The sequence below is a fragment of the Typopeltis vanoorti genome, chromosome 3 (genome assembly GCF_054136105.1).
Source record: "Typopeltis vanoorti isolate ZY-2024b chromosome 3, IOZ_Tvanoo_1.0, whole genome shotgun sequence".
Lineage (NCBI taxonomy): Eukaryota > Metazoa > Arthropoda > Arachnida > Uropygi > Thelyphonidae > Typopeltis > Typopeltis vanoorti.
In genome coordinates, this window is record NC_143551.1 from 100161882 (window position 1) to 100189416 (window position 27535).

Sequence of the window (27535 nt, forward strand, 5' to 3'; positions counted from 1 at the left end):
ATCATTAAATCTTTCTAACTTTCTAACTCTCGACCCTCTCTTCTCACTTTCCCTCTCATTCATCCTTCTTTGTTTCCGTACTTTCGGTCCAACATACATCCAACTTTCACTGTCATTCTTCTCACTTTCACTCTCACATATCTTTCTTTGTTTCTGTACTTTCGGACTAACATGCGTCCAACTTTCGCTATCATTCTTCTCACTTTTACTGTCATTCATCTTTCTTTGGTTCAGTACTTTCGTTCCAACATGCGTCCAACTTTCGCCATCAGTCATTCTTTTTTCGCTATCATTCATTCTTTCGATTTTTTTTATTTGCGGTTTCTGCACCACGCCATTTCTACTTTCATTCGTTCTCTCAATTTCGTTTCTTTCCGCCTCACTTTCGTCCCTTTTAACATTCGTTACGGTTGTCAAATTGCTCTTTTTCTTTTTTCCTGATTTTTTAACATTTTTTCGCCTGTCTTTCTCGCCATTCTCTTTCAAACGTGCACTCACGACACAATCGGTACTAGCACTTTCTGTCATCAACTTCATATTCGCATTCATCAATTCCTCGTTCAGGTCACATTTCGCACACACCCTTCTTCCATCCGCACTAAACATCCACAAATCATTTATGTAATCGAAGGAATACATATAACAGACCTCACACTTAACGAACCTACTGAAATCCAAATTAAAATCATGGAATGACAATGCAGCCGCCATTTTTTTTCTCTGCAGGTTACTAGGTCTAATATTAACGTTTTCGTATTTAGTTTAAGCAAGAAAAAAAAACCCACACTAATAATATCGGTAGCGTACAACGTTTACAGCCGCTCTTACTTAAACAATTACGCATATATACTTAATTATTCCTAGTAAAACTTATCTGAATCAGGAGCTCTTCAAAGCACATTCGTAGCGCTTGACCCACTAGCGCCCTCCAATATAAGGATGGTTTGCATCTGAATGGATTTGGTGTTCAGAGACTGTAAAAAGTGTTGTTGAATGAAGTGAATGTGCAAAATCAGGGAAACTAGAGCTTTGGGGGGAAGAGCTGTTGAGTGGATATGCAGACATTCAGTGTGGCAGTTAATGTGTATAATATGCCTAAGTTAGTACCACTGATAACAAAGCAGAATGGGATAGTTAGTATAAAGCATCAGGGTAATGGTGGTCTTAAGGGCCCACCATTATCCTGATGCTTTATACTAATCCATCATTATCCTGATGGCAAAGAAAGGTAAAAGCAGACTATGAAAGGAAATTAGTAATGCAGGCTAAAGATAATCCCAAACAGTTCTTTCGATATGTTACAAGTAAAAGAAAGAATGTTTATGGCAGAATGATTTTAATGAATGCCGTTATTAGGGAAGTAACCAAATCAGTTGAAATAGTAGAGTTACTAAGTGAACACTTTGCAAGAGTATATCATCCAGGTGGTAATATTGCAGGAAAGAGAGAGGTAAAGTCTTATATGGAAACCGAGGAAAATGAAATGAAGGTACATAGCATATTAAAGAAACTTACTTTGAATACAGCTGTGGGATTGGATAGTATAACAACTTGAATTTTAAGTGAAGCTGTGAGAGAATTGTCAGTTGAGAAATAATCTAAGTCTCAACTCTGGGTTAGTCCCGAGAGGGAGGAGAGGAAAAAAACAGTTCCATTGCACAAAGGAGACTCCAAGACTGATGTAGCATATTACCAACCAATCAGCATATCAAGAGTTATTGTCATAGTATTGAAGAAGTTGGTCAAGATCAAAATACAGGAATGGATAGATGGAAATGGGATACTGTATTGGTGGCAACATGGTTTTGTGAAAGGTAGTCATACCTCAGTCACTTGCTCATGTCTTATAATATAGTGTCAGCTGAGTTGGATAAAGGTTTACTAATCAGTAAATATGATAACTAAATACTTAAGGAATTGACAGCGTACACTAGAAACATAAATTAAATCAACTTTAATATATATTTTCCGATATTTCGGCAATGTCACGTTGCCATCTTCATGGGAACTTAAGATAATGACACATGCACGCAAGTACTACTTAACAGCAAATGAAAAACGAAACGAGGAAGTTAACGTTTTCCTAAAGTCCTGATGTTGCCCCTTGGGGGGCTATATTAAGTGTTCTTGGCCTTTGGGCTAAAGTTCTTCTGATATATGTTTCCCAAATTTGGGACAGTCTCATGCATCCAAATTTGTAAAGGTTTGGCATGTTCCTAAGGGCCGAGACTGATTCCATGAATAGTCTTTCATATTTGAACTTACTGCGGTGTATTACTGTGGCTTTCTTCCACCTTATTCCGTGGCGAGTATCCAGAGTATGGTCTGCAAGCCCAGAGTGGTTGTACTGGTGAAATCGGATGTAGTCCTTGTGTTCTGAGATTCTGATATTTGCTGTCCTGCTTATTTGACCATAGTAGGACAATTTACAGCTGCAAGGGACCTGGTATACACCAGGTAGGTCTAAGGGAAGTGGTTGGCCTTTAGTGGAGTGGATAAGGGATGCCAATTTTCTATATGGTCTGTAACAAGAGGTCAAGTCATGTTTTTTTAGGATTTTGTTGATTTTTTCCAAGGTGCCTCGGATGTAGGGAATGATGATGGATTTAGAGTAATCTTTTTTGTGAAGGGGGAGGTGGGTTGTGGATAACTGGTTTTAGTATATTTTGGATTTTTTGGGGGGTAGCCATTGGCTGAGAAAGTGTTAAGAATATGATTTAGTTTAGTAGTTAGGGCTTGGTCATTTGAACAGATTAGTTTTGCCATGTTGAATAGTATCTTAATAATGGGGGGGGGAATTGTTGGTGAATGTATCTGCCTGTATGGGTGGGTTTTCTATAAACTGAGAAAACCAAAGGTTCCATCAGGTTGGCGGGTGACTAGTGTGTCTAGGAATGGGAGGCTATTGTTTTTTTCTTTTTCCAGGGTGAACTTGATTCTGGGGTGTTGGTTGTTTAAGTGTGTTAAGAAGGAGAGGAGTGTATTTGGGCCATGTGGCCAAATAGCAAACACATCATCAACGTAGCGAAGCCATATGGTAGGTTTTTGTGGGGCAGAGTTTAAGGCTTCTTTCTCTTCAAAAGTCTCCATAAAGAAGTTGGCCAAGGGTGGGGAAAGTGGTGAACCCATGGCTGTCCCCTCTATCTGTTTGTAGAATTTTTCCTGCAATTTTGGCAAAAATTTGGCATCCCTTATCCGCTCCACTAAAGACCAACCACTTCCCCTAGACCTACCTGGTGTATACCAAGTCCCTTGCAGCTGTAAATTGTCCTACTTTGGCCAAACAGGCAGAACAGCAAATATCAGAATCTCAGAGCACAAGGACTACATCCAATTTCACAAGCACAGCCACTCTGGGCTTGCAGACCATGCTCTGGATACTCGCCACAGAATAAGGTGGAAGAAAGCCACAGTAATACACCGCAGCAAGTTCAAATATGAAAGACTATTCATGGAATCAGCCTCCGCCCTTAGGAACATGCCAAACCTTAACAAATTTGGATGCATGGGACTGCCCCAAATTTGGGAAACATATATCAGAAGAACTTCAGCCCAAAAACCAAGAACACTTAATATAGCCCCCCCCCCCAAGGGGCAATATCAGGACTTTAGGAAAACATTAGCTTCCTTCCTCGCTTTGTTTCTCGTTTGCTGTTATGTAGTACTTGCATGTACGTGTCTTTATCTTAAGTTCCCATGAAGATGGCAACGTGACATTGCCAAAATATCGGAAAGTATATATTAAAGTTGATTTAATTTATATTTCTAGTGTACGCTGTCAATTCCTTAAGTATCTAGTTATCGTGTTTAACCAGCATATAAGTCTTTCTACAGGAATAATCAGTAAATAGCAGCACATTGGTGAAAAATTAAAGATGCCAAGAAATGATATTCTTGGTTTAATTCTTTATCCAAGTATAAGCAAACAAAGTTTGCATGTAAAATAACTTTATAACTGGGCAACTCTTATATAAAGGCTAATGGCTTCACATCACTTGCCTTAGTATCCCCATAATACAAAGCACGTAACCTTATTGACATGTACAAGATACAATGTAAAATTATGCATATCCTTATGGATATGTGCTTTACATTATGGAATACTAAGGCAAATGATGTGAAGCCATTAGCCCCTATACAAGAGTGAGTTGCCCAGTCATGGTAATCTTTGTTTGCTTATACTCGAATAAAGGATTAAACTAAGAATATGATTTCTTGGCATCTTTAATTTATAGTATAACAAAGTGGAAAAACTCTCCACATAGGGTTGGTGAGGTGGATAGGAGGGTGGTTGATGCAGAGATATCAGAGTACTCAGGTTCCAAAAGAAACCATAAGACTAGTGGTATGACACAGGGTTCTGTTCTTGGACTGCTACTTTTAATTTGTACACTAATGAAATAGGAAAGGATATCAGAGGAACTGTTCAATTGTTAGCTAATGATGGAAAGTTGGATAGAGTAATAGTTAATAAAGACGATGTCAAAATTTTGCAGAATGATTTGGATAGATTGGAAGACTGGGCTAAGGAGAATGGATGTCAGTTTAATGTGGCAAAGTGTAAGGTTATGCATTTTGGGGTGAAAAGAATACTAGCTATACCATATTGGTGGAACTGTACTCCTGGAAACTGACGAAGCCAGAAACTTAGGAGTGTTAGTGGATTGGAGTTAAAGTTTAGGGGGGCACATAGCAAAAATGGGTAAATAGCTCATCAGATTACTTGGTTACTGAAGAATACTTTGACGAGCAGAGACAAGCAAGTTATTGTTCCTCTTTATCGAGCCTTAATAAGATCCCATCTTGACTACTGTGCACAAATCTGGGTGCCAGGGTTTCTTGGTGATGGGAAGGAGGCAGAGAGGATCCAGAGGCAAGCGACCAAGATGGTAGATGGTCTATGAAATGAACCTTATGAGAACAAGTTGAAGATTTGTGGGTTACAGAAACTGGTTGAGAGGCAGAAAATGGGTGATATGATTGAAACATACAAATTACTGAGGGGTTTTTACAAGATTAATTCAGAATAAATTTTTCAGAACAAGTCTGTGGTGGGAGAACTAGGGACCATCCATGGAAACTGAGTAAGAGTGTAGTTAACAAGGGTGTTAGAACTAGGTATTTTTTGTTTGAAGAGTAGTGAATGAGTGGAATAGGTTGCCAGAATCTGTTGTGGATGCCATAACTGAATGAGTTCAAAGCAAAGTATGATAGATACTGCACAAATGTAAGATAGTTCTTGACAGGGTGTTTAGGGCCATAAAGTTGCCAAGGCATGTGTTGCAGGGTAGTTACAGACACAGATGTGTCATATATATCTTCAAGAAACTATTGAACAAAGTGGAAGATATACTGCACTTGTATGTTACCATAAAAATATCAAATTCAGAATGTCTTTAGCAGTTGCCCGATAAATAAGATTTCTGACAAAACATTTCACAGTACCCTATATAATGTGAGAAACAAAACTTTAAAAGAACAGATAAATAATTAATCTTAGGCATGTTGCAAATAATGCAACACTGAATTAAACAAACTGCAAAGAAATCAATGTTAAGATTTAATAATTTTAAAAAAAAAATCAATTCTAATAAAATCTATAACCAATTTAAAGAATATACTTGCCTTTTACAATCAGGGTAGCTATAGCTTTAATCCCACTAACAAGACATTCATATTCACCACTATCATTTTTTTCTACAGTAGCAAGGGTTAAGGTACTTTTCTGTTGTAAACTACTATTAGAATTCTGAGAAAAATGCAAGTTTATATTTATTTTCTCATTATCTGGTTGCATCTCAGTATTTCTAAAATACCATGTAAAATTTACAGGAGTTAAATTCTCAATTACACAGTCAAATGCTGCATTATTTCCTAATGATGCTATTACTTCTTTAGGGTGAATTGTAGGTTGTGTCCTATTTAAAGAGCTCATATCTAAAAAAAAGAAAAAAATATTATATCGAAAGGAATTTTATAAAAAAAAAAATCAAGCAGAATAAAAGTATATTATAAAGAATGATTTGTCATACTGCATACTAGGTTTCCCTTTTAAATCACTCTTACAATGAGTAAAATATTAGGACCTAATTACAATAAGGGATATCACTTACCTCACTCACCTGAAAAATAGAATGTTTGTTTCCACAAATTCTTCCCCCCCCCCATCCCAAAGTGATAATGAACTTCTTCCAGTCTGCTACTATTTGAAGCTAAAATGACATGGCAGACAAACTGTACAAATGATGGGAAACTGGTGGCAGTACTCTTGCCACTGTTTCGCTAAGATAGATACAGTGTACATAGCATGTAGCAATTCACCATACACAAACATAAAGACCATAAACAATATTTTTTTTTGGTATGCTATGGATTCTGAGACAGGATCATGCATATGAAATCAACATCATGATGATGATGTGAAACTGCACTTCCAACTACGAGACTTGGTGTTAGAGTCTAGTGTAAAGATTAACAGTGGCTACTCCTGAATGATGTGGCTTACCTGAGTTGGCCAAAAAAAAAACATGAGTATTTTACACTTATTGCTAAGCACACCTCATTAACAAACTTTCATTTGACAAAATTCATGACTGAAGTTAGTATATGAACATCAGTGAATTCTTGAAGTCTGATGTTATATGAAACCAAAAAAAAACCAAGACTTTAAGAGAGTAAAATATTAAAATATTACTTCTCTTGAGTCAACATGTAGTAGAGAATTTCTAAATAATCAATCATATGATAAACATTGTTCAGGCTAATGATGAAAACTGTTCACAAAGATAATTGTTCATTATCTTTTTTCATTTATAGAAAGCTGATACATGTTGGAAGATAATGACACGATGTTGTTATTGTTCATTTCATGAACAATAATGACATCATTTAGCCCAACAGTATATCGTAATAATACTAACACACAGAGCCAGGATCTGTTCCAATGATACTTCTCTTAGGCAAGTTCAGTGGAACTCAATTGTTGCTTGGTTTCTGGATCATATGTAAATATCCAAATTTCATCACAAGTAATTACTGAATAAAACAAATCTGGTTCATCCTCAATGTGTTGCAAAAGGTCCAAACACAGTTCCTCGTGACGTTCTCTTTGTTCATCTGACAACATTTTTGGAACCATTTTTTGCATGTTCAATTCTTCTGTTAAAATGCATCAAACACTTTCCCTGTCCAAATGAACTTTCTCAGCTATAGCTCAAACATCCAATCTTTTGTCTTTTCGAATCAGATCTCACACTTTTTAATGTTGTCATCGGTAACTGCTGTGTATGGGCGGCCTGGACGATCATCATCATCATCATCATCTTTCACGCTTTCTCTAACTTCCGAAAATCGTTTGTGCCATTGCGTGCACGAGACATGCACTCTTCACCGTAAGCCTCAGTCAATAATTGAAAAGTTTCCGTCACAGATTTCTTCAGTATCACAAGAAACTTGATGTTAACTCACTGTTCACTCTTGCACTCCATTTTCTGACCAAGGGTAAGAAAATGTCAATATTTGAACACTCATCCACTCGTACTGAGTAAAGCAATGGAGTTAAGCCTTACTTCACAGTGACAGGCTAGAACATGCTCTATAACCATCTCTTTGTCTCTCCCCTCCCACTCTCCATTCCCAAGCTACAGGGTAAGTCTAGTTTTTTTTGTGTGTGTGTCAATTATATACATACACCCATCTATTTTTATCAATTTTGTATATATATATAATTGATAAAAATAGATGAGTGGGAGCAATATCAAAAAACATTCACCACATTGCTCTTAATTTTTCAGGAAATGACAACATATACTAAAATATTAATTATGTTACACTGCCATCTTTGGGCATCACAAAATAATGATATGTGCGTGCAGGCAGTAACAACTAAGAGTCCTAGAGTCCTAAAGGTTCCCCCCTAGCAAGCTAAATTGGGTTGTCTTGGGTGTTGGGCTGATGTTCTTAGAATGAAAGCTTCCCAAATTTGTCGAGGTTAGGAAGTTTTTCAGAGCTGAGGCTGATTCCAGGAATAATCTTTCATACTTGTACTTGCTGTGGTGTAATAAACTGGCCCCTTCTTCCAGCGTATTCTGTGGTGGTGCCCAATGAATGGTCAGTAAGTCCTGGGTGGCTGTATGGGTATAAAACAGATGTAGTCCTTGTGTTTGGATATCCTGATATTGGCGGTCCTGCCTGTTTGGCCATAGGATAGTTTTCAACCTCAAGGGACCTGGTATACTCCAGGTAGGTCTAGGGCAGGCATGTCAAATATGAGGGCCCGCCGACAAGTAACATGTGGCCTGCCAAACTTTGTAACCAATATGGTTATTTAACTTTTGACAACACTGAATTAAATAAACATATTAAAAAAATTAACATTTCCACTTAAGATTATTTTATACGCCAAATTACTCTGCAATTTCTGAAGGAAATAATGCTCTATTCGAGAGTTTATCTAAGTGTGAGCAAACAAAGTTTGCTCACACTTGGATAAAGGATTAAACTAAACTTATTATATTATGTTCTATTTGTCATTTCAAAAAATCTTGTTACATCACTGCATAAATATCGAATTTTAACGAGCAAGTCTACGTATGCGGCTACATCCGCTGACCACAGAAATCGGAAGCTAGCCGTTAGCAATTTTCAAGTCATAAGAAAGTGTAGTGTTTTCTTTATAATAATAAAGAATTTATAAAAATAATGTCGAAACCTTCAACCAGTATGATAAAAAACAATTAATTGAAGAAGAACATCGTAGTTTTCAAGAAAAATGGGAGTTACAATACTTTTGTATTCAAGGGGAAAAAAATTTTATGCCTGATATGTAGAAACTCTATTGCAGTTTGCAAATAATATAATTTTAAAAGGCATTAAGATACAAATCATAAAGAAAACTATGACAAATATGTTGCAAAACTTTGTGAAGATAAATTGTCAGAATTAAAATTGACTTCAAAATCAACAAAGTGTATTTACCAAACCTATTGAAGATAACAGCAACAGTAAAAACCGTTTATTTTTTATCACATTTAATTGCAAGCAAGTCGAAACCATTCACTGAAGAGGAATATGCACGAATGTATTATTAAAGCAGTTGACGTGCTGTGTCCTGATGAATTAAAGAAATTTAAAAATATAAGCTTATCTTGAAATACCATTGCTAGCAGAATTGATGATATAGCCGGGAACTTAAGGAATCAACTAAAATCAATAATTCCAACATTTCAGACCAATTCCCTTGCAATTGACGAAAGTACAGATGTACGGGATATCGCTCAGCTGGCTGTTTTTATTCGTGGATATCATATGAACTTAAAAGTAAGTGGAGAACTTCTAGAAATTATTCCTATGCATGATACAACCACTGGAGTTGATATTTTTGATGCCCTTATGGAAGTTTTGAATGAATACAATTTACCATTAAAAAAACTAGTTTGTCTTGTAACTGATGGTGCTCCTGCCATGGCTGGTGTTGTTAAAGGAATTGTTACAAATTTAAAAGGAAAATGCAAAGAAGATAATAATAATTTTCAACATTTTCATGCATTATTCATCAGCAAACACTATGCTCAAAAATTTTAAATACCGGACATGCCCTAAAAAATGTCAGTAAAATTATAAATTGTATTCATGCACATGGGCTTAATCATCACCAATTTACTAACTTTCTAGAAGATACAGAAAGTGAATATAGCAATCTACCTTATTATACAGAAATTAGGTGGCTTTCCAGTCATAAAGTTTTAAAGCAATTCTTCGAATTTCTGGACGAAATTACCATTTTTTTAGAATCAAAAAAATTATGAATGTGAAATATCAAAAAATTATCAATGGATAAAGGACCTGGCTTTTTCAGTTGACATTACAAGTCACCTTAGTCAACTTAATCTTAAGCTACCAGGCAAACATCAAGTAGTTACCATGTTATTTGACAATATTAACATTTTCAAACAGAAATTATTACTTTGGCAAAAACAAATTCAAAAAGAAAATTTATCCCATTTTGAATGTTGTTAATCGTTATTACAAAAATCACCGAAATTGAAATTTTCAGAATATGCCAATCAAATTAAGTTATTAGAAAATTAATTCAAAAGAAGATTTGTAGATTTTAAGAAATATGAAAATCAGTTTCACCTATTTACTTCTCCTCTATCGACTGATGTGGAAACTGTTGATGGCAATTTACAGTTGGAATTAATTGAAATTCAGTGTGATTCAATATTGAAACAAAAATATATGGATGTTGGAATTCCAAAGTTCTATAATTATTTATCAGTCGATCGATACCCCAATGTGTTATGTGCAATTAGGTGTATTTTATCTATGTTCGTAAGCACATATTTATGCGAACAACTATTTTCGACTTTAAAGAATAATAAAACTGCAGAAAGATCAAGATTAACAAACGAACATGTGAAAGCAATATTGAAAATAACTACAGCTCAACAAATTCAACCAAATTTTGAAGATTTCTTTAATGAAAAACGTTGTCAAGTTTCTTCAAAAAAATGATATGTATAATTTTATTTAAATAAACTTTATGTTTTATATGTATTTATGTAACATGATTGTATTTTGTACTTATATACTCTAATGTTAATATCAAAAAATCTGTTTCCTCTTTATTTCGAGATTTTTTTTTTTTCTGTTGCGGCCCGTGACTTGATGTATAATTCTTAATTTGGCCCTTGGAGGTAAACGAGTTGGACATGCCTGGTTTAGGGGAATGGCTGGTCTTTGGTAGAGCAAATAAGAGATGCCAATTTCTTATATGGTTTGTAACAAGTTGTGAGGTCATATTTTCTTAAGATTTTTATTAGTTTTTTTGGACATACCCTGGATATAAGGAATGGTGAGAGACTCTAAGTCTATCACCATTATGAAGGGGGGGGGGGATTGTGGTTAATTGGTTTTAATATTTTTTGGATTTTTGCAGGGGTTGTAGCCATTGGCTATGAAGGTGTTAAGGATATGGTTAAGTTCAGTAGTCAGGGCATTGTTATTTGAACTGATTAATTTTGCCCTGTTATAGAGTTTTTATAATCCCATATTGTTGGGGGGGGGGGACTGCTGATGAATGTACCTACCTGTATATGTAGGGTTTCTGTAACATGGTTACAGAAACCATGTTACAGAGAAAGCTGGGGATCCATCAGGCTGGCATGTAATCAGAGGTTTTTTTTAGAAAAGGGAGACAGCTGTTATTTTCCTTTTTCAAGGTAAACTGGATCCTGGGGTGTTGATTGTTTAAGTGTATTGAAAAGTTGTGGAGTGTATCCAGGCCATGCGGCCAAATAACAAACACACACACATACATCATCCATGTAGTGTAGCCAAACAGTGGATTTATGTGAGGCAGGGTTTAAGGCTTTTTCTTCAAAGGTCTCTATAAAGAAGTTGGCCAAGGGTGGAGAGAGAGATATGACTTCACAACTTGTTACAACCCACATAAGAAATTGGCACTCTTATCTGCTCTACCAAAGACTACCAAACTTCCCCTAGACCTACCTGGAGTATACCAGTTTCCATGCAGTTGCAAACTGTCCTACTATGGCCAAACAGACAGGACAGCTAATATCAGGATATCCAAACACGAAGACTACATCCAGTTTCACCAATACAGCCACTCAGGACTTGCTGATTATGCATTGGACATCCACCACAGAATATGCTGGAAGAAGGCCACTTTATTACTGCAGCAAGTATAAGTATGAAAGATGATTCCTGGAATCAGCCTCAGCTCTGGAAAACTTCCCAAACCTCAACAAATTTGGGTGCATGAGACTGCCCCAAATTTGGGAAACTTGCATTCTAAGAACATCAGCCCAATGGCCAAAACAACCCAATTTAACCCAGTAGGGGCACATTTAGGACTCTAGGACTGAACTTCAGCCTCATTTGTTTAGTGTTAGTGCCTGCATGCACATATCATTGTTTTGTGATCCCTGAAGATGGCAATGTAACAGTGCCGAAATATAGGAAAGTATTGATTAAAGTTTTTAATTAATATTCTAGTATTATTATTATTATTATTATTATAATATTAGAATATTAATTAAAACTTTATTCTAGTATATGTTGTCATTTCCTGAAAAATGAAAAGCTATGTATAACCAATGTATAAGTTTATCTTCATGAATTCACCACCATTCTTATGGTAAGTCGAGACTAGCAGACCACACTTTGGATTCCTCCTTCCTATAGATTAGATGAAAAAAAACCCAAAGAAGGCACACAAGACATTACAAGTCAAACATGTTTTTTCTGTCAGCAGCAATATGAAATATGCCCCAAACCTCAACAAGCATGACTAAACTGCTCTTTATCCAGCAACATTTGGTGCCATATTATGACTTGAGTTCTTTCTGTTGTTCATTACAGTTTCAAACCTTTAACACTATTAACAAATTGTTGCTACTTGCATATTATGACAAACTACACTGGTGTCCAAAACCTAAGGACGAACTACATGTTTACCTGTATATCAAGAGTGTCAAACTCAATTAGACTGCAAGCCATTTGCTATAAAAGTGTATCTCAAGTGGTCTGCAAAAAAATTTCTGATTAAAAATAAGCTGCACTAATTAGAATCAAAGGGAAATGAAAGAATGAATATAAATAAATGGAAAAATTAATGACAATTTAATTTATTCTAAGTCATTACAAGACAATTAATAGTATAATGATTATGACAACTCAAAAAAATAAAGAATATTTTTTATTATATTAATATTTACAATATATAGCATTTAAACCAAAATTAAAATATTATTTAAACAAATCAAATATTCACAGTCTAAAAAAGTATAAAGTTTCATTAATAACTATCGCAAACATTTACAGGGCCTCCTATTAGTTTGAAAGTTTTATGTTTGTGTAGAAATAAATACTTCATTTTTTGGGGGAAAATGTCTATATTTTGGGGTTAATTATAGTAATTTTAAGTAATTTAATTGTAGTGTTTTATTTTTTTCCTGACACTTGGTAACATTTATTGTTAACCACCCAATATTTTGACTCAAAGATTGAGAGCATATGACCTTCATTATGGCAGAAAGATTGACGTCAGTTAGTATTGATCTGTGGGCTGTTTTTGTTACTTTCATACATGAGAATGCTCCATAAATAGGTGCTTCCAAAATAGTAAGCTCTTGGAGAAAGTAGTGAGGGACCGTATACAGCATTGGGTAGATGAGGGTAATGTTATCTGTGAGAGAGTCAATATGGATTTGTGAAGGGGTGCTCTAGTTTTAGCAATATGCTAGCCTTTTATGATAAAGTTACAAAAGCATTAGATGAGAGAAAGGCATATACTGCAATTTTCCTAGACTTAGCAAAGGCATTTGACAGGGTGCCACATAATAAGCTGATATTCAAGTTGCAGCACACGGGTCTAGAGGTCAGATTGGTCAACTGGATTCAGGATTGGCTGTTCAATAGGCATCAGAGAGTTGTGTATGGTGGAGCAATACCAAAGAGGCAGAAGGTTACAAGTGGCATTCCACAGGGCTCAGTATTGGAGCTATATTATTTAATCTTTATATCAATGACATTGTCAGTGGATTGCAAGAGGATATTCAGTTGTTTGCAGATGATGCGAAGCTGGGAAGGGTTATTAGTAATAGTGCAGATGTGGCAACCCTGCAAGAGGATTTGAATAAGCTAGATAGAAGGGCAAATAAATGGGGGTTCAGTTTAATGCAGCAAAATGTAAGGTCTTGAGATTAGGGAAACATCGATGGAACACTGCACACTCTATGGGAGGAGTTAAACTGGAGGAAGTAGGGGAGACAAGAGATCTGGGGTTGATGATTGATAGAAACCTGAAATTTAGAGGACATATTGCAAAGGTAGTGAAGGTAACACAGAGAATTGCTGCAATAATGAGAAGGACACTAACCTGCAGAGATAAAATGGTTATCATTCCGTTGTATAAGACTCTGATCAGACCACATTTAGACTAATGTTCTCAGATCTGTCCCCAGGATTTGAAAGGGATGAATTAACTGTGGAAAGGGTACAAAGGCAGATAACAAAGATGGTGTCAGGACTGTACAATGTTAGTTATGAGGATCGGCTGAGGGAGTGTGAACTGCAGAGTTTGGTGGATAGAAGAAGGACAGGTGATATGATTGAGACTTTTAAACTGTTGAGAGGTGGTTACAGGGTTTACACTTGGGAGTTCTTTTGCTTGGTTGAACAGCGAGAAGGAGTCATGACATGGGGGACCATCCCTGGAAGTTACGAAAGGAAACTGAGAAAGAGGGTGAGGAGTGGTTTCTTTGCATGGAGGATGGTTGAACCATGGAATGCATTGCCTGATAGAGTGGTGAAAGCGGGAACGGTCAATGCATTTAAGGAGTGGTATGCTAGACTTTGTGTTACCTAGGAGGGACCTCCCTCGACGAGTCTTTTGACTCCATGGAGGCCTGAATAATAATAATAATAATAATAAAATAACATAGAATATTTATTATTATTATTATTACCCCAAAACCTCATGGAGTCAAAGACTCATCTGGGAGGTCCTTTTATCACACACACATCTTATCATACCGAGCCTTAAACACACTCAAACTCCTTGCTGATACCACACTCTCAGGCAAGGCATTCCAATCATTCACAACTCTGCGCAAAAAAAACCATTCACAATCATTCACAATTCTGCGCAAAAAAAACCTGCCTCTCACTCCCCCTACTCACACCCTCTTTATACAGTTTCCAGGGATGACCTCTGGTTCCCCCCCCTATTCTCTGTAGAACCTCTCCACCATTGATCTTATAACAACCCCTTACCAACTTGTAGGTCTCTATCATATCTCCTTTCTTCCTCCTCTCCACCAGACTCTGCAAATTACATCTTCTCAATCTCTCCTCATACTCAACATTCCAGAGGTCAGAAACTACCTTAGTCAGTCACCTTTGGACTCTTTCCAACATCTCTTCATCCTTCTGAAAACCCAGTGACCAAATCTGGGCACAATAGTCCATGTGTGGCCTAATCAAAGCATTATACAACGAAACAAGAATCTCCCTACTTCTACACGTCAGTGTCCTCCGCATCATTCCTAGAAGCCTTTGTGTTGTCTTCACAATTTTGGCGATGTGTCCCCTAAATTTTAGATCCTTATCCACTATCACCCCCAGATCTCCTATTTCCTCTACCTCCAACAGTATATTCTCAACAAGCATAAATTCTGCATCCCATCTTTGTTTTCCCAATTTTAAAACCTTACATTTTGCAACATTGAACTCACATCACCATTTCCATGCCCAATTACTCAATTTATTCAAGTCTTCTTGCAAGGCCACGACATCTTCACTACTCTTTATGGTTCGTCTCAACTTTGCATCATCTGCAAACAACTGAATATCTCCATCCAAATCTTGGCCAATATCACCAATATGCAAGTTAAACAGTAATGGCCCTAAACCAGACCCCTGAGGCACTCCACTAGTGACTTTCCTTTTCCTGGATATCGCATCCCCATACACAACTTGTTGATACCTATCAGATAGCCAGTCTCCAATCTAATTTCCTGCAAATTTTTTTATTTCCGGATATTTTTGACCTAAATAAGTGTATATTTTTGGAACACGAACTTCTTAGTATTTCTCTTTTAGAATGGAATCATTTTGGAAATCAATAAGTTAAATTTGAATACAAATAGGAGCTTTTTCAAAATTAAAAGGAAAAAGGACCTGTAAAAAGCAAGAATACTTCTGCTGCGTAAAATCGCCTAATTCTTCTTTAATCTTTTCTAGTTTGGGACAATATCGAGAAAAGATAAAACTGATTCTTTCGTTCAACAAAGATTTGGGAGACAGTCATCTTAAGACCAAATTAATATTTATTACTTTTATTTTATTTCATTTTTTCAAACTTTCTAAGACTACATTTGGACTACTATTTCAAAACTTAAAATTTTTTTTTTTTTAAACCTAGATGGCGCCATATTAGGACTTTAGTCTTGTGTTGCATGTTGCAATTACTTTTACTAGCGCCACTGTTACACCGGATTGTGGTTGTTTTGCATTTGTAACAAACTTTGTGTTGTGTGCTCTGAAGATGCTGGATATAATACCAGCGAAATATTAGCTTTTAAGTTAATAAATAGTTATTTTCTTAATCATCTGTGTTCATAGCAAACTGTGAAATCTATTACAAAAATGTCTGACGAACACATAAGCCTATCCACGCGTATCAACTAAGATTGCTAGATCTTGTACCCTTGTCTGATTATTAAGAAATGCAGCATCATGATTTTTCATTTCAAGGAACAATTTTATCTCCTCTAAAAATAAAATAGAAATAAAAAACAAGATAACCAACGAATTTCTGTGTAATAAGGTAGCCCCTCAAATTCACTCTCCAAGTCTTTAAGAAATTGTGCAAACTGGCGGTGACTGAGGCCTCTGGAATGGATGAAGTTCAGAGTAATTGTCACAGCGATGAGTACACTGTTCATTTCCAATACTTTGGAGCACAGGACCTGCTGATGAATAATGCAGTGGAAAGATTGCAGTTTTGGAATGTCTGGATACATTTCCTTTAACTGCTACAAGTCTTGGTACAAAACCTTTATTTTTGCCTGTCATTGCTGGAGCACCATCAGTTGTCACAGTTACAAACCTGTTCAGAGGAAGTTTGTATTTTTCCAAAATACCAACTTCAAACATCAAAATACAAACATAACATCAAAAATGTCTTCCCCTGTAGTGGTTCCATGGATGGAAATCATTTCCAAGAACTCTTCAGCAATATTCATATTGTCGTCGCAAGCCTGAAGAAACAGAGAAATTTGAGCCACATCGTGAATATCGAAACTTTCGTCAAGTGCAATTGAAAAGCACTGTATGTTTGCAGATATTTCTTGCAACTGTTCAGGCAGATTATCTGCCATTTCAGTTATTCTTTCGATCACAGTATTTCTGAACAAAGAAATATCGTGAAATACTTGCACATTTTTGGGACAGACGTTTTCAGCTGCTTTTATCATGCACTCCTTAACCAAGGAACTGTCACTAAAAGGTTTGGAATGTTTTGCCAATAAATAGCTGCTTTCATAACTGGCTCTCACTGCATCATTGTCTTGCATAATTTTTGAAATACTTGTTCGCTTTCAAGTGAATTCTTCAAAAATTTTATTTTTCTCCTCTCAGTTTACCCTCAAAGCATGAATATTATTCTTTGTGAATTTTATTGTAGTTCCATTTTATATTATATTCTTTGGTGATACTAATTGTTTCGTTACAAATAATGCACACAATTTTGTCCTTTGTTTCATCCCATTTTTCTTGGAATTTTCTCCCCTTATCATAAATTTTCTTTTTCTTGTTGTCTTAGAAAGTGAACATTGTCTGGGTAAATAAATATATTATTAATAACAATTTTTATAAAAATGTATTTATATAATTACTTACATTGTTAAAACTAAATTTATCGAATAAAAACACACAAAACAGTAGACCAGTCCACGATACTATTGCAAATAAAAAATAATAAAGGGATTCTCCCCCCACAGTTAGATTATGTTGCTCATGTCATTGGATCATGTTCTGTGCACTGACATGTGCTTCAGAGATCGCTGATTGACTGTAGCAGGCAATTATAAACTCGCACAGCCACATAGGATTCACATGAGCAAGTATGCTGTGCATCACTTTGGTCATGTGAACAGCTGCTATGAATGTTGCTATGACATTCATCTTTCCAAATTTTGTAATTTCTAGTCTGCCCTATATAAACCTTGCCATACAAACAAGGGATTCTATGGGCATCAGGATATTTTTAAAGGAACATTGTCTTCTAGAGGAGAATTTGTAGTGTGTGAACTAGTTTAAAGGAGATTCAGATGCCATCATCATGCAGTATAGCACAGCACAATTTAGAATGAATTGAAAGGGAGAGTTACTCTTTTCTCTTTTACGTGACTTAAAACAGAAAATGGCAACATATACTAAAATATTAATTAAAAAACTTTAATCAATACCTTCCTATATTTTGCCAATGTTACATTGCCATCTTCTGGGAACATAAAACTATGATATGTGCATGCAGGCACTAGCAACGAGCAAATGAGGCTGAAGAAGGCAACTGAAGTTGGTCCTTGAGTCTTAAAGGTGACCCCCTAGCAGACTAAATTGGGTTGCCTTAGCTGTTGGGCTGATGTTCTTAAGATGCAAGCTTCCCAAATTTGGGGTAGTCTCATGTACCCAAATTTGTTGAAGTTTGGGAAGTTTCTTAGAGCTAAGGCTGATTCCAGGAATAATCTTTCATACTTGTACTTGTTGCAGTGTAATAAAGTGGCCTTCTTCCAGCATATTCTGTGGTGCATGTCCAATGCATAATCAGCAAGTCCTGAGTGGCTGTATTGGTGAAACCGGATGTAGTCTTTGTGTTCAAATATCCTGATATTAGCTTTCCTGCTGTTTGGCCATAGCAGGACAGTTTACAACTGCAAGCGACCTGGTATACTACAGGTAGGTCTACGGGAAGTGGCTGGTCTTTGGTGGAGTGGATAAGGGATGCCAATTTCTTACATTGTTTGTAAGATAGTCAAGGCGATATTTTTTTAGGATTTTTGTTAGCTTTTCCAACATGCCCCAGATATAAGCAATGGTGATAGATTTAGTGTAATCTCTGTCATGAAAGGGGAGCGAGGAGAGTTGTGGTTGTGATTTTTTGAAGGGTGTAGCCATTGGCCTTCGGTTAAGTTCAGAAGTTAGGGCATTGTTATCTGAACAGATTAATTTAGCTCTGTTATATAGGTTTATAATTCCATATTGTTGGGGGGGGGGGGGTGACTACTGGTAAATATATCTACCTGTATGGGTTGGTTTTCTGCAAACAGAGAAAGCCAGAGATACATCAGGCTAGCGTGTAATCAGAGTGTCTAGGAAAGGGAGACTGTTGTTGTTTTCCTTTTCCAAGGTGAACTGGATTCTGGGATGTTGATTGTTTAAGTGTATTAAGAAGTTGGAGTGTATCTAAGCCATGTGGCCAAACAGCGAACATATCATCCACGTAGCGTAACCAAATAGTGGGTTTTTGTGGAGCTAAGTTTAAGGCTTTTTCTTCAAAGGTCTCCATAAAGAAGTTGGCCATGAGTGGAGAAAGTGAAGAACATATGGCTGTCCTCTCTATCCATTTGTAGAATTTTCCTTGCCAAAAGAGATAGCCTGAGTTCATTGTGAACAGAAATAGAGCTGAGATATCAGGAGGAAATTTGGCTTGGATGAGATCTAAGGTATCTTTGAGTGGGACATTTCTGAATAACCAAATAGTGGGTTTTTGTGGAGCTGAGTTTAAGGCTTTTTCTTCAAAGGTCTCCATAAAGAAGTTGGCCATGAGTGGAGAAAGTGAAGAACATATGGCTGTCCTCTATCCATTTGTAGAATTTTCCTTGCCAAAAGAGATAGCCTGAGTTCATTGTGAACAGAAATAGAGATGAGATATCAGGAGGAAATTTGGCTTGGATGAGATCTAAGGTATCTTTGAGTGGGACATTTCTGAATAACGAGGAGACATCAAAACAGACCATTATGTCAGTGTGCTGGAGTGAGAGGTTTTCTATACTGGCTAACCCTGAAGTCTGAAGCACTCAGCACACTCGTACATGGCCACAACTTTGCCTTAGCACCAAAAAAAAATCCTTCTGAAGAAATAATGATACAGGTAGAACGTGGTATCTGCAACCTTCCCAACCATATTGCCAACAATATCAGACTGGATGTAGCCGGTGTTCTTATCAAAGCTAAACCACCAAAAACCAATCTATCTAAAGAAGCATTAAAAGCTCCACAAGAAATGAAGAACAACAGCAAAATAATAATCACCAAAGTAGATAAGGGAAATGCTGCTGTGGTTCTCAACCAAACTGACTACACAGGTAAGCTTACCTCTTTACTGTTAGATTGGTCTACTTGTCTCCCTACTGAATATGATCCCACCAGCTCCCAAATCAGAACACTTCAAGGGCTCCTTGAGGTTACTTCTTAGCCTGTGGAAGTGACTAGCAGACTAAAACCTTTCAACTCTAGACCCCCCCCCCAAATATATGGACTACCAAAAATCCATAAGCATAATGTGCCATTACGTCCCATTATGGATGGCATTGATTTCCCCCACATACAAATTAGTCAAACATTTAGCTAAAGTGCTCACACATATTATACTGGAAACACACCCTCGCACATAAAAAAAACTCAGCCCATTTTAAAGCCAGTATAGAAACCTCACTCCAACACACTGACATAATGATCAGTTTTGATGTCTCTTCTTTATCTACAAATGTCCTGCTCAAAGATACCTTAGATCTCATCCAAGCCAAGCCAAATTTCTTCTTGATATCTCTTCTTTATCTACAAATGTCCTGCTCAAAGATACCTTAGATCTCATCCAAGCCAAGCCAAATTTCTTCTTGATATCTCTTCTTTATCTACAAATGTCCTGCTCAAAGATACCTTAGATCTCATCCAAGCCAAATTTCTTCTTGATATCTCAGCCCTATTTCAGTTAACCATGAATTCCGGCTATTTCATTTGGCAAGGAAAATTCTATAAACAGATAGAGGGGACAGCCTTGGGTTCTTCACTCTCTCCACCCATTGCCAACTTCCTGATGGAGACCTTTGAAGAAAAAGCCTTAACCTCAGCCCCACAAAAACCCACTGTTTGGCTATGCTACGTTGATGATGTGTTCGCTATTTGGCCACATGGCTTAGATACACTCCACAATTTCTTAAACACATACTAAAACAATCAACACCCCAGAATCCAGTTCACCTTGGAAAAGGAAAACAACAACAGTCTCCCTTTCCTAGACACTCTGATTACATGACAGCTTGATGGATCCCTGACTTCTGTTTACAGAAAACCGACCTATACAGGTAGATACATTCACCAGCAATCGTACTCCCCCCCCCTCACAACAATATGGGATTATAAATACCCTATATAGTAGGACTAAATTAATCTGTTCAGATAACAATGCCCTAACTACTGAACTTAACCATATCCTTAACGTTAACCTTCTTAGCCAATGGCCACAACCCCCCAAAAAATCCAGAAAATATTAAAACCAGCTAACCACAACATCCCCCCCCTTCATAACAGAGATTACACTAAATCTATCACCATTCCTTATATGTAGGCACATCTACAAAGCTAACAAAAATCCTAAAAAAATATAACCTAACTACCTGTTACAAACCATATAAAAAATTGGCATCCCATATCTGCTCCACCAAAGACCAGCCACTTCCCCTAGACCTACCTGGAGTATACTAGGTCGCTTGCAGTTGTAAGCTGTCCTACTATGGCCAAACAGGCAGGACAGCTAATATCAGGATATCCGAACACAAAGACTACATCTGGTTTCACCAATACAGCCACTCAGGACTTGCTAACCATGCACTAGATACCCACCAGAGAATATGCTGGAAGAAAGCCACTTTACTACATCGCAGCAATATAAAAGATTATTCCTGGAATCAGCCACATCTATAAAAAACTTCCAAACCTCAACAAATTTGGGAAGCTTGCATCCTGAGAACATCAGCCTAACAGCCAAGACAACCCAATTTAGCTCACTAAGGGGAACCTTCAGAACTCTAGGACCAAATTCAGTTGCCTTCTTCAGCCTCATTTGCTTGTTGCTAGTGCTTGCGTGCATATATCATAGTTTTATGTTCCCAGAAGATGGCAATGTAACATTGTCGAAATATAGGAAATTGATTAAAGTTTTTTAATTAATATTTTAGTATACATTGTCATTTCCTGAAAAATTTAAAGTCACGTGTAACCAATGTATAAGTTTATCTACATAAGAGGAATTCTTTCCTCTTTTAAATCAACATTCTCTTCTATGATACCGATAGTTCTATTTTTTTTTTTAAATGGTAGTGATGATGCTGAACTTTAATTGGGGTGGTAAAAGAATGAAATGCTTATCTCTAAATGATGCAACATATTAAGCTAAAAACAGCAGCCATCCTTTCCAACACCATTGTTACAAAAAAGAATTAACTAAAAATCTTTTTTTAGAATGAAAGACACTTAAACAAAAAAAATTATAAAAAAAGATGTTTATAAACTGGCTTACATTTTGCTGAATTTCAAATCAGCATCTTCACAAAGTAGCATGTTATAGTTTATATGCCACAATGAGTAAGTGAAACAATTCAAATTGTAATGGACAAAAGATCTGAAGTCCTAATTTGTCCATCCTTTCAAACACCATTGTCACAAAAAAAATAATGCAACTAAAAATCTTTCTGAGAATCAGAAGCACTTAAAATATATATATATATATATATATTAAAACATGTTTATTAACTGGCTTATATTTAGCTGAATTGCAAATCAGCATCTTCAGAGCATTATATGAGACAATGAGTAAGTGAAACAATTCAAATTGTAGTGGACAAAAGATGTAAAATCATAATCTGGCACCCATTAATGTTATATAAAAAAAAAAGTAGCATTACAGATATGTAGGAGTTGATCTTAAGATAACAGTATCCCAAATTTTTGGCAAATTAATGCAACCATACTTGTTCAAGTTAGGAGAATTCTTCATAGCCATGGCTGACTGTAAAAATAATCTATTTGATCTGTCATGAGTCCTAAATAGCACACTGGTTTTCTTCCATCTAATCCTGTGTGAAAGGAATGTCCAAAGCATGGTCTGCCAGTCCTGACTTGCCATAATAATGGTAGTGAATGTATTTTTCATGTTCTCAAAGGAAGATGTTAACAGATCTTACTGTCTGCCCATGGTAGGCCAAGTCACAGTCACAAGGAACTTCACACTCCAGGATATGCTACAGGATGGAGTTTATCCTTAGAAGAGCAGACCAGAGTTGGTAATTTAAAATGAAGTTTGAATGTGGTATGAAGGCCATGTTTTATCAGTACTTGGGCTATTTTTCTGATGTACCTCTGACATAAGGAATAGGAATAGTAATGTTCTTATGTATTAGAGGAAGGAGAAGTAATGGGCCTATGTAGTATTTTATCTATTTTGTAGGAATTTTAGCCATTGGCCAAGAAAGTATGGCACAGATATTTAAGTTCTGTGGAAAGAGCTGTATCATTAGAACCAATCACCCTGGATCTGTGCATAAGTGTTTTTAAAATACCATTACTGTTGGGCTGGATGATTATGTAGATATCTTTCTCTCTCTCTCTCTATGTATGTGTGTGTGTGTGATGTGCACGTGTTTATTTTGCATTTGCCTCCCAGTAGTAACCCTACTAGGAGGTAATTTATTCCCATGCTCCATTGCATATATTACATGTAGCTTCCAAGTACTGATTAACATTTACATTTCTAATTTTGTATCAATATTCATATTTATATTTCCAATTTTGTACTAATTATTCATATTTACATTTATATTTTTACATCTATATGTACATATTCCAACTTTTGCTTCCATATTTATATTTTTATATATACATATATGTACACTTATAATTCATAGAATATCGGTAATTTATGTTACTTTACAACGACTGGTAGTTAATCTCATTGGCAAATTTAATTACTTCTGAGTAATACTGTTCGATTAGTCTCTGTTTTGACACTGGCCACTTGTCTCTAGAAGTAATGACGTGTTGCATTAGGGGCATCCATATGGAGTCCAGTAGCTGGCAGTCGTAAAGTATGTGGTCTGTTGGAGTTGCAAACTACAAATACATGATTTCAGGATATGGAATCTGTGTAAGTAGTGTCTTAGTTTTCCATGTCCTGTTAGTAATGTGGTTAAACTTCAAGAAATGACATGTTTTTTCAGCTGGAGTCTGCTTCTGATGCTAGGAAAGAATTCTTTTGTTGATGATCCGTTTATTGACGTTTTCCATTCTTCTTCTTCCCACAAGTCTAGGCTTCTTTCTTCTGCAAGTGTTTTTATAGCAGATTTAGAGTACTTCTGGTAACTCGTTTCTAGCCGCTTCTTTAGTCAACTGATCTGCTCTCTCGTTTCCTGCAACCCCTGTATGTGCATTCACCCAGCAGAACTTGATTTTCCACACCGATAGAGTGAGATTCCAAACCAGCTTTCTTGTCTGTTCTATTAACGCTATATGGTTGTTCTGGTTTTTTATGCCGTCTGTAGTGCTTCTACTGTCACTGTAAATTGTTGCTGTCTTTTGATGAGAGGTGTTGACCTCTAATTCCTGGAGATATATAAATGAATGAACTATAGCAAGTTGTTCTGCTTCATTGTTAGAACAGAGAGGAATGCAATCTAGAGCAGCGTTCTTGTATAATGGACTGCCTGTTATATGCAATGAAAGAACAGCCGACATTCCTGCCAGTTTTGCTTCCGTCAGTGTATATATGGAATTCGTCACTTTCAGAGCTTTCCTTCTCCTTAATATTTGTTTTCTCTGCTGGGTGAGGCCACTTACTGTAGTGAAGCAGACATTCGTAGCAATTTGGATCTATGTTAGAATTTTAGTTATATCTCCCGGAAGTGACTTAATATATTAGAGATAATTCTTGTACTTTCAGGTAGATCGGTGTAAAAGCTGCAATAACACAAGCTGCCTTGAAAGATATAGGAAAGGATCTGAGAGGAAGTGTTCACTTGTTTGATGATGATGCAAAGTTGGGTAGAGCAACTGTGAGTGCACAGGATGTCAAAATTTTGCAGGATGATTTGGATAGTTTGGAGGACTGGGCTAGGGAAAATGGATGCCAGTTTAATGTGGCAAAGTGTAAGGTTATGCATTTTAGAGTGAAAAGATTAGCAGCAGTATATCACATTGGTGGAACCGTACTCCAGGAGATTGATGAGGCCAGGGATTTGGGAGTGTTGGTGGATAGGGATTTGAAGTTTAGGAGGCACATTGCAAAAGTGGCTAAATCAGCTCATCAAATCACTCGGTTGCTGAAAAATACTTTAACAAGCAGAGATAAACAAGTTATTGTTCCTCTATATTGTTCCTCTTAAGAACTCTATTATAAGCAATATCATAAGGGACTTTGTGGCATGCAGTACTTGTGGCATGTATGCATCTTGGGAATTGGATATGTGGTTTGTGAAAGAGAGCAGAGAGCATATGTGCGCAAAATGCAGGCAGTGAGAGGAAATAAGTACATTCGAAATATCAATATTCAACCTTGTTGCTCCAGGAACAGGGAATGAATGTAGGAAGACATGTAGTGTGATAGGAGAGAATGAAAAAATATATATATGAATGAGAAAATAATAGTTGATAGTGTGGAAGGCATGAGTGACTGTGAAAGTTTAGGAGATGGTTTTGTTTGGGAGAGTGAATTTAGATTAAGAGTGACTGACCTGCAGAGGGAGATAGCTGAACTGAAAGAGGAGGTGGAATGTCTTGTGAATGAGAGCAGAAGTATGAAAGATAAGATTAGGAGAATGGAAGAGATAAATGCAAGCCGAATCAGAGTAGGGGAGAGAGAGAATTTTGGGAGCGTTAGAAGAGGAGAGAAAGGAAACAGTAGATGAGAGGAAATGAGTGAGAGGTATGGGAATGCTAGAAGACGAGAGGATGGAAACAGTAGGAGAGACAGAATGAGAGAGAGGTATGGGAATGCTTAGCAGACGAGAGGATGGAAACAGTAGGAGAGATGGAATGAGAGAGAGATATGAAAGTGCTAGAAGAGGAGAGAATGGAAACAGTAGGAGAGAGAGGTATGGGAATGCCAGAAAAGAGAATAGCAGTAGAGGAGAGGGAATGAGAGAGACCTATGGGAATGAAAGAACAGGAGAGAATGGAAACAATAGGAGAGAGAGAGGGAATGATAAGAGGTATAATGTATGGCGACTCAATGATCCGTGGTGTTCAAGATAGGATTCATGAGGAGTGTTTGCGAGGAAGAACAATAGAAAGGGTGGCTATGGCAATTAAGAGAGGTGAAAGGGTGGATGAGATGATTGTGATGGTAGGAACAAATGACTTGAGTGGTAATGTAAGTCAGGCAGTGAGAGATATGAGATTTTTGCTTGAGGCTGCACGGAAGAAGACAGAGAGAGGAAAAATAGTGTGCATGTTGCCTAGGTATGATAACGATGAGCTGAGAAGAAGAGCGGTGATATTGAATGGCATAATAGCGAGAATGTGTGACAAGAGAGGACTGGTATATGTGGATGCTTGGAGTGCGTTTGAGGAAAGAGAGGAATTGTGTGCAAGAGACCGCTTACATTTGAATGAGGAAGAACATAGGCATCTGGACAGATTGCTGTTCTGAACGAGTCAGTGTGTCCCAGAGAGCATGCTAGCAGGGGTTGGCCTCTTGTGGGAATGGATACCTGGGAGAAAGGAGACGACATCAGGTAACACTGAGCCCAGTGGAGTCTAGAAGGGATAATGCTGGGTATAGAAACAATGGCATTTATATGCTTTATACTAATGCCAGGAGTATCCAGAATAAGGGAGAGGAATTGGTGGCGCAGATAGCATCAGCCTGGCCAAAAGTTATTGGGATCACTGAGACATGGTTGACAGAAGGGGATATAATAACAGGAATAGAAGTTGCTGGGTACAGCATCTTTCATCAGGATAGGAGGGGAAAGCGTAGTAGTGGGGTACTGCTTATGATAAGTGATGACCTATGTCCTCTAAGAGTGGAGAATTTGGAAGGAAGTGAGACAAATGATTTTGAGAGCATATGGTGTGAGGTAGAGGTAGGCAAGACAGGATATTTAGTGAGGTGTTGCTACAGACCCAGGAGCACAGAGGATGGGGACCAGGAGATGTTTAGACAGTTAAGTTTGGCAAGTGCAAGAAGAATGATTGTTATGGGAGATTTCAACTACAGTAGTATAAATTGCAGAGAAGAAGATGCATGTAGCAATAGGGGGATGGAATTTCTAGAATTCTTGAGGGACAAATGTCTTAGGCAACATGTAACAGAGGGAACATGGGGTTCAAGAGTTTTGGATTTGGTTATAGCATCAGAAGAGTTGATAATAACTGAGATGACATCTCTCCCACCAGTTGGAGAGAGTGACCATATAGGTTTTGACTTGGAAAATGAATAGACATGCAGGAGTATCAAAGAGACAGGAACTTATGTGGAATTATAAAGCAGGTGATTATAATAGTCTTAGACGTCAACTTCGGGAAGTTTCATGGAGGGAAGAATTGGAAGGCCAGAATATCATTAGTGCATGGGAAATTGTGAAAGAATATTTGTTAGTAGCAATGGTAAGTTGTATACCACGAGTGAAGAAGAGGACACAATTTGGAGTAAAGTGGATGACAAACAATATTAAACAGGAATTGCATGCAAATTCCTGTTTAATATTAAAAAAGAGGTTATGGAAGAGATATAAGGGGACAGGTGAAGAGAAGATGCATGAAGAATATAAGACACAGGCCAGAAGAGTGACTAGTGTGGTAAGGAAAGTGAAACTGGAATATGAGAGGAGATTGGCATTAAGATCCAGAGAAAATCCTAGGGAATTTTTTAGCTATGTGGCCAGTAGGAGGAGAAATGACTGTGGAAGAATGATATTGTGGGATAAAAATGGGTGACTGATGCAGAGAACAC

The 27535-nt window shown here is 37.0% G+C and overlaps 1 protein-coding gene across 5 annotated transcripts in view; it reads right to left on the reverse strand.

Annotated features, from left to right (window-relative positions):
• Positions 1 to 27535, reverse strand: part of LOC150108420 (uncharacterized) — a 167134-nt gene that overhangs the window by 113827 nt on the left and 25772 nt on the right. For all 5 annotated transcript variants that reach the window (XR_016548133.1, XM_090390772.1, XM_090390770.1 and 2 more), the window contains one exon: positions 5626 to 5937. Coding sequence is in view for 4 of the 5 variants with exons in the window: in XM_090390772.1 (XP_090246898.1) it covers positions 5626 to 5937 (312 nt within the window). In the remaining variant the exon portion in view is untranslated. The remainder of the gene's footprint in view (positions 1 to 5625; positions 5938 to 27535) is intronic.